At 45.8% G+C, this 13,830-nt stretch overlaps 1 protein-coding gene across 6 annotated transcripts in view; it reads left to right on the plus strand.

Annotated features, from left to right (window-relative positions):
• Positions 1 to 13,830, plus strand: part of LOC135388537 (transient receptor potential cation channel subfamily M member 2-like) — a 408,615-nt gene that overhangs the window by 261,206 nt on the left and 133,579 nt on the right. For all 6 annotated transcript variants that reach the window (XM_064618137.1, XM_064618138.1, XM_064618136.1 and 3 more), the window contains exon 13: positions 2,548 to 2,632. In XM_064618137.1, coding sequence (XP_064474207.1) covers positions 2,548 to 2,632 — 85 coding nt within the window. The remainder of the gene's footprint in view (positions 1 to 2,547; positions 2,633 to 13,830) is intronic.

Below are 13,830 nucleotides of genomic sequence, written 5' to 3' on the forward strand. Positions count from 1 at the left end.
TCATTGTTTCATGGAAGCTGCTGTGCAACAATCCCTCATTCTGGTGCCGAATTAGTCTACACTTCACAAAGAACTCTTTGATTTGATCTTGAAATACTTAGTCCCATGTTTCTTTCGCTCATTCTGCGACCATCAGGTATAAAGTGCTCCACCGTTTCCTTGTTTTTATGAGTTCTACTACACCATCGCACATCCAGTTGAGTCACAGTTCCTTCATTGCAGCTTTAAATGATCTGTTCCATGCAATGTCTGCAAGCTGTAAAAGTGGTGTCAAACCACCAGGGATCACTGACAAACCTGTGTTTAAGTGTTGCTTAAGGCTGTTAGTTGAAATGAGCCGGTGCACTATCCATCACGAGAGCAGTCCCGAGCCTGAAAAATGCTCCTGGCCATGCACTCCACACTCTCTGTTTATATGTGCTCATAATTTCTGATGTCATACTCCCCCCTGATAGTGACAGTGACCATGATCTCCTTTGGAAACTTCAAGTTTGGCACATTCTTCAATCCCCAGAAAATTATCATAGGCTTTTACTTCATTTCATCTGCCACCACATTTAGAATGATGGTATACCTGATTTTATCTTTATTTCGTCGTCTTGCACATCACATCTTCATTCCTTTGAGGTCAGACGTCCTGCTGTGTGGCAAGTCAGACCAAAGACTTGCATTCTACTATAAGCGGTAAAAACACGAACCAGGACAACACCACACAACACAGAACACTACTTTCAACACTTTAATGCAGACAAATTCATAACTGCTGTTTTTACCTTTGCAGCCGGTACTCCCTCCCTTCCTGTCAACGCAATGCTTTCTGAGCTAAGACACGTGTCGCATGCTTCACTTGATATTTCGGACTCTGTTTGCCCAACCAGCGAATTTCTCTCTTGGGGTGATGGAAAATATTGGTATCATCCGAAATTCATATAGAAAGAAATCAACTAACTAAAATATTGAGAAGAAAAAAAAGGCAGTGATTGTTCATTTTCCATTCCTCTGAGTAGAAGAGGTCTGTCGTAACGCTTTTGCGTCTTCGTTTTTGGCCAATGGCATGATTCAAAAGGCCCGGCACGTGCTGTCCGCCCGCGAGTCGCGCGACAGCGCTCTAAAGCGAGCTTCACCTAAAGCATGCAAGCGTTAGGTGAAGCCGACTTGTGGACTTGATGACGACGGTACCTCTGTCAGTGTACAGTAACGAAATATCGCTTCGGGAAATAGAAGCTGATGTTATCAGGCAGAGCTGGAAGCGCGTTAGAACAGCATCGACAAATTTTTCCAGCCTACTAGTGCTTAGTAAAGTTTATTTCGAAGCGAAATTCATTTTTTCCGACTGCTCGCTTATTCGAACTTTTGCGCAATCCCCGCCGAGTCCGAAATATCGGACGGCGACTGTATATGATGATTGTCCATGTTTTCAAAATCCATTGGCATTATGTGTTTGAAGGGGAGCCGGTGAGCATGCACATGTCAGTTGCTCCTCTAGCTATGTGCAAGCTTCTCTCCGAAGCTGCCCCCAAAATTGGGATCTGGAACACTGTTTGACACAACTCTCTGGTTGTTGGGGGATGCATGCTTTGCAGCATCATGCAAGTTTGAGCCAAAATGTGCATGAAAAGCTTAGCCGTTCCGCAAAAAATTTTTTCACAGCACTGGTCATAACAATCCGTTGGTTCCATTGCAAGTTGAATAGTTCCAATGGTTTTGTCCAAAAAATAGGAAACTCATTTTTCAGAATCAAAACCAATCTATCAGCGACTGTATTTGAATTAAATTGAATTGAAACTTTATTTCACATTGTCGCAAGTACAATGCGGGAGGCCCAGTGCAAAAAGCTGCAAGAAGCAGCTTGACAGATTTAGGTATAGATTTAGGATTGACTTTAGGACCTGATGGATTTAGGATTAAGCAGCAGATTTAGGTTAATATTCAGGTTAACTTTACTCTTGCACACGAGACAAAAGTGAAACAGGGAGTAACTATGGACCGGTTGAGTCCGACCCGGTTTATAGGAAACCGTGCCAGGAAGAGGTGCGCTGGCATAAGGAGGTGGCAGCGTAATTGATGGGGTAAGGCATTCAACAAAATCACTCCCAGCAAAGCAGTGTGTTCTAAATTAACATAGATTAAATTAAGCATTGCTGTAAAGAGGAGCAAGCTTGTAATAATGTGTATTGTATGTAACACCTCTCTGGTTCAACCACTGGTTTGAGCAACCTATGTTGTAGCTACCAAAGATAGCGTGCTCCGAGCTCCTTTTCAGTCGGGTAGTCACATACTGTGAGCATGTTTTTCCAACCATGGTAGGAGCTAAAGTGTGTTCTAGAAGCAAATCTTGGGTGACACTTTTGTGTTTACAGATCAGCACAATTAACATTGATTCAAGTTACATGCAAAAGTTAGGAGCTAGTGTACTCAGGGAACTCAGCATGTTAGGGCCTCAGTGTGTGAAATGTGAGGTCCATGAATGGTGTTGCCTGAGCACCAAAAGAATTAGGAGAGCAGAAAGACATGCTTGGTTTTTTGAGACACTATTTCGTTTTACAGATAATCTTATGTGCCTTCCTGGTTTTTCCCATGTACATCTGGGTTAGCTTCAAGTCAGATCCTCATGAAATGGAATACAAAGAAGGTAAGAAATGATAATTCATCTCTGCTACAGAAGCTTTCAGTTTCAGATTGAGCAATTGTATTTGGCTGGGTACCCTCCATCAAAGATTTAAACGTTAGCTAGAAGTGTTCTTTCAGTTGATAGGCCTGTGCCCCCTTCCTGAGGAGAAGAAGCTGGTAGGTATTCCCTATTCCCATGAGTTTGCTCACACGGTAAAAAAAAGTACAGTGGAGACCGCTTATAACGTATGCCACAGGACCGCCGAAAATCCGAACTATAAGCGGTACCGCACTATAACCAAATGTCACATTTTTAGGCCAATACATGCCCGAGATTGAGCACCCACTGTTCTGTTATACCATGTTGTGCGCCAGACTGAACAGCACGGAGATTTCCTGCACAGAAGTTTATTCAACGTTCTCGTGGAGCCTGGAAAAACGCTGTGATTTTTGTCTGGCGTAGTTTCCTGACCATGTCTTGCACGCGCATCCCTAACAATGGCGCGGCAACTGAATGCCTCGTCGCTCAGTCCATTCTGGGTACGGAAGTCCCTTAGTTTGTGCACACACACTATCGCCTCATTGCGGGACTGCTGCCGCAAAGTCCCGATCATCATCCGAGTCGTTTTCCAGCACGCACGCCTCACGGTCCCGGACAGCTTGCACTATCGCTTCATCGGTGGCTGTTCGCTCGTAGGTGCAGACATCGGCGCCCGTCAAAAGTGTCCGCTGAAGAAACAAAGTCGTTCTCTACAAGATCGTTCTATAAGTTCTGCGCGTTGATCGCGTCTCAGATGGCACGGGTTACGTAATGCAAAGACAAGTCAGAAGCTTTCCCGGCGGCCAACCTCCCTCACAAAACACCCTCGCCCACCTCGTCACGAGGTGATAACAGAAGCGTTCTCCGCGGCGCGCGCTTTGCAATTCGCTGACAAATTCGCTCTGTCCTTTGATGACCGCACTATAACCGATATCCCGCGTCGGGATGAACTATTATAAGCGGTATTCCTATACATTATGTTTAGAGTCGGACTTTTTCGGGTAAAACCCAATATCGCCCGAATTTACCCCCCGAATGACTAACTAGGCAATTGGGTTTAATCCGAAAACGACTGGTCAGGACCCGCCATCGTGCGGCTGTCCTTGGAAACATTGGCAGAAGCTAGCGCCGCCTTGGCGCCAAAAGAGCCTTCATAGCGCATTTGCGTCGTAGCACCGGCTCTGTTTAGTGTATCATTTATTTTATTGCACGAAGGAGACACGCGCGTTCAGTAGGGTGCAGTTTCGTTTCTGTGCGGCGTTTCATTCTTCGTGGTCTTGGCTTCGGCTGTATCGAACCTGTCATGGGCCGGAAGAGGAAGAGTCTCGAAGACTGGACAGTGCAGTACGAGGACTTAGAGATCGTCAAGAAAGGTGACGGTGAAGATGTGCTCGCGTGCCGTTTCTGCCACTTCGTGCTTCCATCAAATCCGTCAAAGAAGCCTTATGATAGGATTAAGGAACACCTCACATCCGCAAGGCATGGCACGCTCAAAAGGAAAGTTGATGGAGAGCAGACACTGTTTGATGTCTGCTATGGCCAGTTGGACAGGGAGAAAAGTTCAGAAGGAGCCATCCACGAGTTCGTGCTTGCGATAGCGAAAAGCGGAATCAGCCTTGAACACGCCGACAGATCACTCGGCGAATTTGTCCGGAAATACTGCCCTGCTGCAAGAACTATGCCCGCAAGCCACCAGCTCCGTCGTAAACAACTGCTGGAGGTGTTCAATAAGCACCTAGAAGACATTCGAGATGATGTCAAGGACTCAAAATTGAGTTTTATCGTCGACGAGTTACATGATATAATGGGATACCCGACGGTGAAAACACCAATCTGTTTCTACAGCCACCAGAAACAGCAAAACGTCGTCTACCTCATAGACGTAAAGCGACTGAAGCTATGCAACGCATATACCGTCGCAAATGTGCTTCGCGAAGTGTTGACATTCCTAGGCAAGTCGTGGACAGACATGATAGCGATTTCAAGTGATTCTGCGCAGTACATGCAAAGGATGGTGAAAGATGTGAACGATGGGGAAGCGGTAAAGATTCTTCACATAAAGGATGTGACTCACTTGGTACACGTCGCTGTCGGAAATGCGATCGCTTCAGAATGCGTCAGGGACCTTCAGCAGGTTGTCTTGAATTACGGCACCCTATTCAAGCACAGCAACCGACTCTACCAGGAGTACCAGGAGTTGTGTAGCTCCAATGGCATCCCACTCCCTGATATGAAAAAAAACACCAGCAATCGTACCGCAGCGGTGGTACAGCTTTTACAGTTCACTGAAGGTGACACTTGAGATGTGAGACTGCCTCACAGAGCTTGTGGAAGCACACAGTGGTGGCAACGCAAAGGTGGAGAAACTGAGAAGCCTGTTGACTGGCAAAAAGCAGGTGCTATATATGGAGCAGGTGTCCTAGTTCTTGAAGTGCTCAAACCGGTAACAAACATTCAACGAGAGCTAGAGAGTGGGGAGGTGTTTCTCCCACAGTACAACCACCTTGCAAAAGTAAGACTTCAGGAAGTCCTTGCTGGCATTAAAGCAAACATTGGCACCAGTGACAAGGCCCGCCTCGTGCTGGGAATGTTGCCGAAGGATGTGAGAACCACTGTCAAGGCAACTTGCCATACATTTTGCAATCCCATCCTGAACAAGTGGAAAGAAACCACAAGCAGGAACCTATCGGGCACTGCAGAAATGCCATCCCAGTTGGAAATGTGGTGAAAGGCTGCCGTGTTAGACAAGACCTTCACAGCATCTACGACGAGGGACTTTGATTCCTACAAAGAACTGTTTTGCCTGGTCACAGATTGTGGTGATCAGCTCAAGTCTGAGTTTGGACAATATATGTTGGAAGACCCTCCCACAAATGATGACTTTGTAGTAGGGGTGTGCGAATCCAAATATTTTAAGTCGAATCGAATATCGAATCGAATGGGGAAAAAAATTCCGAATACCGAATCGAATATCGAATATTTGCGCAAAATTTAAAATATGTGACTTTCGCACTAAAACTTTCCATTTTGTAGCCCATGGCTTTAGTGTAATTTTTCTGGCATTAACTGTCACAAGAAAGACATGCAGTTCTTCTGTTTAAAGCCCCTACTCTTTAATTTTATATGAGAGTGCTTCCTGATATTCAGGTGAGCCTACACTTACTGGAGTACTGGAGTGGTTACCTTCATTTCAAAATTTTATGTCAGGCAGTAGCATGTTATATGGATGAGGCTGTAATTGTTTCAGACAACCACAGGCCATTTGTGAAACAAACGAATTGGCATCCTGCCTCAGCTTTGCCATGAACACCCTTTAGTTTCTTTGCACTCGTCCTAGGAAGTTGCACTACTAAAATTTTAGATGCAAAGGACATCTTTAAGACACCCTTCTTGTTCATGGGCTGTAGTCATTATTCAAGAGTCCTAACTTTTTAAAGGCAACCTCACAGACATCAAATCAAAGTCCCTCGTCGGCACCGCTAAACTGCATGTGGGAGGGGCGTCGTCCCTTCCACAGACGATGTCTCCAAAACTAACTTTGGATAACGTTATCTTAAACTGAACACCGTCCGCTTGTGTTGGTCCTGCAGCAAGGGCAATTTCGTAAAGGAGGCTTCACCTCATGCACGGAAGCATCAGGTGAAGCCCACTTTCGGGATGTGTCGTTCATATTCGTGGAATAGTCGAATATTCGAAAAATCGAATATTGAATATTCGATTCGCGAATCGAATAGTTCGAGCGTTTGATATTCGATTGGATTTGAGAATTCGAATATTCGCACACCCCTACTTTGTAGTGCTCAACTATTGGAAGTCTGCATCATCTAGGTACCCAACCCTTGCATCTGCAGCTCTGTCGCTACTTTGCATCCCAAATGGAAGCTGTGATGTGGAACGAAGCTTCATCAGGATGCGGTACATGCAGACGCCACAAAGAACTCTGATGGATGACGAACATCTGAAGGCCCAGCTGATACAGTAGAATCTCGTTAGTTCGGAATTTCGGATAATTCGACTCCTCCAGTTGGTCCCGTCAAAACTACCATGTATTTCTAATGCAGGAAGCTCTCATTAATTCGTCAAAAAATTCAGCGGGCTCCACATAATTCGGACTTCGGGCCGGACAATCGGCTGTCACCAACGCGAAAAAGAGCGGCGCATTAAACTTCCATTGAGATCCTAGCCGGAAAATCGGCTGTCGCAAACGCGAAAATGAGCGGTGCAAGCTCCCATCAAGAGAGGTCATCACCCGGCCTCCTTCTCTCTCCCTCTTATTGCACACGCGCCGCGCGCTGCCCTTCCTCGCTGCTCCTCGTGGCATTCGTACCTCAATGGGAGCGTTCGGACTGCACGTGGCCATGATTGCTCACGCAAAAAGTGGAAAAGGTGGTGTTTAACTGCTTCAAACATAGCGGATTTGTGCAATCTGAGGACCAACTGGATGCCCCAAAAGAAACTTCCGAAGCGTACAAGACGATGGCGTTTTCGACCGCGTTCTTCCCCGCACGGTGCTACTAGCGGACTACGTTTCCCTTGACGACGGCGTTGTTGTCACCGGGCAGTTGACGGACGAAGACAGTATCAATCATGTGTTGGGCACAAAGCACGATGAATCCGACAGCGGAATCGACTGTGAAGAGGTGCCACGGCCTCCGCGCGTGGCCACACCCGTCCGTGAAGGAAGCCCCTGGGGCCCTAGCCACCCTCAAGGACTTCAATGGCGGCCCCGATGGTACCTGTGCTGAGGAGCTGCTTGCGGGCGTCCGGAAACTTGTTATTCGCATGCAAACATCTGGTAAACAGCAACTATTGACCAGTTTTTCCAGAAATAAACCTGTGTGAGTGCAGCGCATGTAAAAAAAATAAAAATAATCTTTTTTGGCGTAAATTCGTTATTTCGGAAACCCGGGTAATTCGGATTTTTTTTGCGGTCCCTTCAAATCCGAATTAACGAGATTTTACTGTATTACTGGTCAACAGCTGCTGAATACCTTATCAATGGTTTCGTGTTATCACTACAAGTTGCAAAAGGTTAATGCGATTGTGAGTCTCACGAAAGGTTAATGTGCAAAAGGAACATTTGCAATAGTGGACTTGCAGTGGAGCAAATTACTGTAAAAGGATTGTGCTTACCAAGGTTCACAGTTCTGTGCAGTTGCAGTAACAGTTGTAAATATACTTTTTCACCTTCTGTTTTGTCTTTCACAACTCTTTTTTTGCATACTGCATTGAGTCTTGCATTTGTAGCCACCGACACAACAGCAGCATCACAAAAATTTGTAATAAATAAAGAGCCTTGCACGCAGCTGTTTGGGTGTTACTCTGACATTTTTTAGTTTTGGCAATTTGTAAAGGGTATGTTTTTTTTTCACCCGAAAAGTACCCGAATAAACATATTTCACCTGTTTTCACCATGTTTCCTTGTTCACAAGAAAACACCCCTGAATTTTGACAAAAATAAAACCCCAAAAAGTCCAACCCTAATTATGTTCTATGGGAAGAATATTGGGGGTCGGGAAAAGCTGCATTATAAGCGGTCCCGCACTGTAAGCGGTTACGTTATAAGTGGTCTCCACTGTAGCTGGCTCCTTTCCCGTCGAAATAGTTTTTCGCTGTGCCTTTAAACTTGCCTGAATGATCCCTGTGGTGAATAGACCACAAACTAGTCAAGAATGCCAAGTTAGTAACCGAAACAGGTTTGTTTCATGCAATAGGAATGTCATATACTCCGTTCCATTATCCTGTGGGGAACAATATACTGGGTGATTCCACGTGAGATCAGGCAGGTTGGTCCCGACGACCTCCCGGATTTTTTTATGCGCAATATATGTTGAAGCCTTGCTTATGGAAAGCATTCCAGCACGAAAATAAATTTAAAATTATTTGGCGACATTGCGGAAAAAATAATTACATGAAACAGCGACTTTGCGCAGTGTTATTTTCATCAAATTTTGGACGTTGTATCTCTGGGGCCATGAGGCACAGGGGGAAAATATTTTTGTCACACAATATATAGGTTGTCATTAGTTGGCCGCATACTTTCTATGGTCGCAGCTGTCACAAATAATTTGCTAAAAATTCTCAAAGTCACTCCATCTGCAGATTTTCCTGCTTTTCACACGCCTCACTGCTCGTCTCTATGTCACTGATACATTGTGAATTTGGTATCGTAATGTTCGTGATTACAACCACTTTCTACTCGTATCAAGAATGCCACAGGTTGTTCGATGACAAAGCTCTCAGGAGCCGATTGCTTAACCATAGTTCAGCAAAACTGTGAACCTTGGACGTCCATTTCAGGTATCAGCCCACTCAGTAAGTTTTTCATACTGCTTGCAGACATTGTTCCACGTGTCCCGAAAAAAACATCAAATTTTTTTGTGGATCAGAGAAGGGCAAAGCATTGCCAGCGGCCTTAGAACTACCCCTACCTGTCCAGCTGTGCAGCCATGAGAGCAGCGCAGGCAGATGTGGTTTGCCTCGCTGAGCTGATAACGAAATTTTCTGGATCATTGGTTAGAAAAAGGTGGTATGGGGCTTTGAAACGCAACCCTTTCCTGGCTTTCTGGCATCTCGAAGGCAGAACAACGTCATTCAGGCACCCGTAGCATTATCACAGCCTCTGCAGCTTGTGCATAGTTTGGATGTGTCCGCGCTGAGGAAAGTTCTCACTTCGAGCGCTCGTGTGAATGATGGAGACTATTTGTGCACACACTGCTTCCGGCACTTCGCTGAGCCCATTTCGGCGAGGGCAAATGATGCGGGCAGTGATTCGTCAGATCGTCCGTTAATTTTTCAAGACGACATCCTAGAGCTGGTGAACGAAAGCATTGGAGTCGGGACTATTAACATTTCACCTTTGAGGCCCAGAGCCGTGAGACCTCGACTGAGGAAGTCCTATGCTGAAAGGAAACAACGTGAAATCGCAGAGGCTGTTGGTGACATGCTCGGTGCTATCTATGGCAGTGCAGGGCCATTGACGAATGTGAGCGACACTGAAGGAAACAGGGATTGGGCAGACAACCTCAGGAAAGCCCTCGTAGCAAGCACATCACACCTTGAGTGGTGCAGGCTGTATACTTTAGTCCCTGATACACTTTCAAGGCAGGACATCATCAGGCTCATACCGGAAGCCACGAAGTACATGATTGATAAATCGCGAAGGCTAAAAAGGAAGGGCGGTGTTTGGGCAGTTCCTGATAGGGGAAGAAGCTCAAGCCTGAGCATGTTTCCGAGGCTCTAAAGTACTACACTGGGGATGACCTGCAGTGCTCTGTGCAGAGCCCCAACCGCTAAGACGTGATAACTGTGCTTCTCAATGAGAAGAAACAGCTAGTGGCAAAACGGTACATGACAAGGTCTGTCAGAGAGGCCTTCCAGATGTTTAAGGGAAGTCACCCTGATGCCACGATTGGTATCTCAAAATTCTACGCGCTGCGGCCAAAGTGGGTACGTATTGATCCTCACAACGAAGTGTGCGTGTGCATCTGCTGCGCGAACTTTCGGCTCTGTGGCAGCTGCGGAAAGCAACAGCTTGGGAGAAAAAGTGAGCAGTGACAGCCTTGAAGCACTGTGTCTGTGCCGCAACCCACAACAATCCTGCTTCCTTCAATCATGCAAAGAATGTCCAGGCATTGACGCTATTACACTTGATGAGCTCAACATTCCAGAAGACGATGACATCACGGCTGCGATTTGGGAAGGAGGATGTCTCATACGAAAAGTGCTGGAGCCTTCACTCTTCTTAATACAAATAAGAAAGTGAACAGCCATGCATATAACTCACAACTTCATCAGAACTGTGCAAAGTAGAGCCATCCACAATATCAAGAGCCACCTGCCCGAGAAGACTGTTGTGCTCCACTTCGATTTCGCGGAGAACTGGACGGTTGTTCTTCCCGGTGAAGTACAATCGTACCACTGGTCCAAAAAACAAGTTTCAATTTTCACATGTGTGGTGACCTCAGCAGGACACGCACCACAGTGTATAGCTGTGGTCAGCGATGCCTTAAGCCACGACTCTGCACAGGCACTGTATGCAGCGAAAGCTGTGGAAGAGTGGCTCGACGAAAACCGTCCAATCTCAGCCAATATAATTTATGTGTCCGACGGGGCAGCTGCCCATTTCAAGAACCGCTACCGCCTGTACGAGCTTTCCCATTCCAATTACCTGGCCACCACATGGGTGTTCACTGCAACGGGGCATGGTAAGAGCGGTTGTGATGGCGTGTGGCGAGTTGTGAAGCACCACGCCACACTACACAATTCGCAAGCGACGGCTCGCGACGCAATAAGAAACGCTTCAGAGCTTGTTTCTTGTCTTTCGCCAAAGCTTTCAAATATCCACTTCTTCCAGCTGACATCATCTCAGAGTTCCGGGTGACAAAAGGAAATGAATGGACAACTGTCCGCGCCGTTCCAGGGATACAGTCGTCACATGTGTGGGAATCCAGACGGAACAAGGACGGTAACTGTGAAATCTTGGTCGCCAGGACGGCCAATAGTGTGCGCAAGAAGGTAGTGATGCGCCCCTAAGTACCTGCTTTTCCACACACGTCAGTGTTGGGCATCGTCTACATTTTCGTTTACCTACCAGGTATGTTTCAAGCTCAATAAATTGTTCTGGAAACTGTTTACCTTCCCCTGTGCAACAACTATATAAGCATGTGCAAGCCACATCATGTTATACTCGGCCACGTAAAGAGACCCTGCAGTGAATTCGAAAGATTGCCCCATGCTACAAAGTGATAAGCCGCATCTGCATGCGCTGTCCCTATGGGCATACAACTGGTGAGGTAGGGGTGATTCTAAAGTTGCTGGCTGTGCTTTGCCCTTCTCTGATCCACAGAAAAATTTGATGTTTTTTTCGGGACACGTGGAACAATGTCTAAGCAGTATGAACAACGTACTGAGTGGGCGGATACCTGAAACGGACGGTTAAAGTTGACAGTTTCGCTGTACCATGGTTAAGAAATTCGCCCCTGAGAGCTTTGTCGTCGAACAACCTGTTACATTCTTGATACAAGTAGAAAGAGGTTGTAATGACGAACATTATGATACCACATTCACTATGTATCGGTAACATAGAGACGAGCACTGAGGCGTCTAAAAAGCAGGAAAATCTGCAGATGGAGTGACTTCTAGAATATTTAGGAAATTATCTGTCACAGCTGCGACCGTAGAAAGTATGCGGCCAGCTAATGACAACCTATATATTCTGTGACAAAAATATTTTCCCCCTGCGCCTCATGGCCCCAGAGATACAACGTCCAAAAGTTGATGAAAATACCACTGTGCAAAATTGCCGTTTCACGTAATTATTTTTTACGCAAGCTCCCCAATTAATTTTCAATTTATTTTTGTCCTGGAATGCTTTCCATAAGCTAGGCTTCAACATATATTGCGTATGAAAAAATCCGGGAGGTCGTCGGGATCAACCTGCCTGATCTCACGTGGAATCACCCTACTATCGACCAAACGTCGTAGTGTTGGGCTCCTCCGACACAGAGCCAGAACTCTAGCTCAGTCAAATGATATGTCTTTAGGGTATAGAGCTGTGCAGATAGCAAAATTTTGAAATAAATTGAATACGAATGCCTTACAGACACTACGAATCGAATTCGAATTGTTTATTTTAATTTAAAATCAAATTCGAATACAGTGAAACCTCGTTAATGCGTACCTGGTGGGGACGCTGAAAAACTACATACGAAGTGGTAGTATGGCTTAACCGAAAACTCAAAGTACAAATCCAAGTACCTGGCTAATGGAAGAAAAACGGAACATGTTCCACAAAATGAGGATAGACATTGCTGTTTATTCACTTTTCAATAAGAAAGTCTGTTATTTTCGCTTGATGCCGAGGCTGTCTTGCAGCAATGATCGCGAAATGAGGTGAAACATTGCGCTTTTTCAATCGGAAGAGGACTGTTGACTGGCACACTTTTGGTCCGTGATTTCTTAAGCCACTGCACCAACACGGCTTCCACATCCGGAAAGGTAGAACCCCTCATGCGACTCCGGTTCCGATGATGCGGGTCGAAGCTGCACTTGTTAGGACCTTCTCCCTTGCGTTCCACACTCCACACACTGTCGTCAAAGGAAGGCCTCTCTCGCGTGCAAGTGTGGACTTCTTGAGGCCTGGCTCGATGGTATGGATGATGTCCAGTTTCTCCTTAATGCTCAAGACATGGTGCCTCGGCGTGGCGCTGTCCATTTGTAGGGCCTGACTTTTTAGGGTTAAACCCGTATCCGCCCGATATTTACCTCCCGAACGAAATCTGTAAAATACGGGTTTAACCCGAATCTACCCGAAAACATCCGGGTCGCGTGGCACACTCATAAGCGTGCATTAAAATAAAGTTTGATAACATTGCTAAACATTAGTTCCATGTTAAGACAAATTTTTATTAAACAAAAAAAAATCACCCGAATACACCCGAATTCCTGACGACAGAATATGCCGTAACGGGATTTAACCCGAATACACCCGAATTTTCAAACTAAAAATATCTCCCGATATTTACCCCCCGAATTTGGCCAAAAATAAAACCCGAAAAAGTCAGGCCCTATCCATTTGTGTCCACTTGATTCGAATGACCGCCCACAAGCCACGACAAGTGACAAAGAAGTGACTACTTGCCCTCTACACTCTCCAGGAGAATGACCTCTCTTCCTCGCAGGAGAGACGTATCAGCCTCGCCCCCTCTCTGAAGGAGCCACGTGCTTCTAAATCTTACTTCTTGGTAGGGGAGGGGCTAGTTTTGTTGTTCTGCGTGGTCTGTTTCAGGACGAAGAGTACACATTAATCGATATTGAGGCGGCAAACCGCTACAGCTTAAGCGGGTGGCAAATTCATTGGTTTCAATGGCAGTCGCGACGGGAATTCAATGCAACTACCGTTTAAGCGTAACTACGGTTTAAACCGGTACGTATTAACAAGGTTTCACTGTAGTATTCCGAAAAAGCCCAATTCGAATATTTCGAATATCTCGCTTTGGAAAATTTTGTAACTTTGTGCCCGTTGTGGAACTGCTGTTCCTAATGGAGGAGCCTACAGCTTTTCAGTCAAAATGAAATATCATTAATAAAAGATGCCCATCTACTTCAGGTATTGGAACACACATTACATTGCTGGGTGTACATCCTTTGGTTTATTTGTTCGCATTTGTACTCTCTGT

This window comes from Ornithodoros turicata, chromosome 3, assembly GCF_037126465.1.
Source record: "Ornithodoros turicata isolate Travis chromosome 3, ASM3712646v1, whole genome shotgun sequence".
NCBI classification, from domain to species: Eukaryota; Metazoa; Arthropoda; class Arachnida; order Ixodida; family Argasidae; genus Ornithodoros; species Ornithodoros turicata.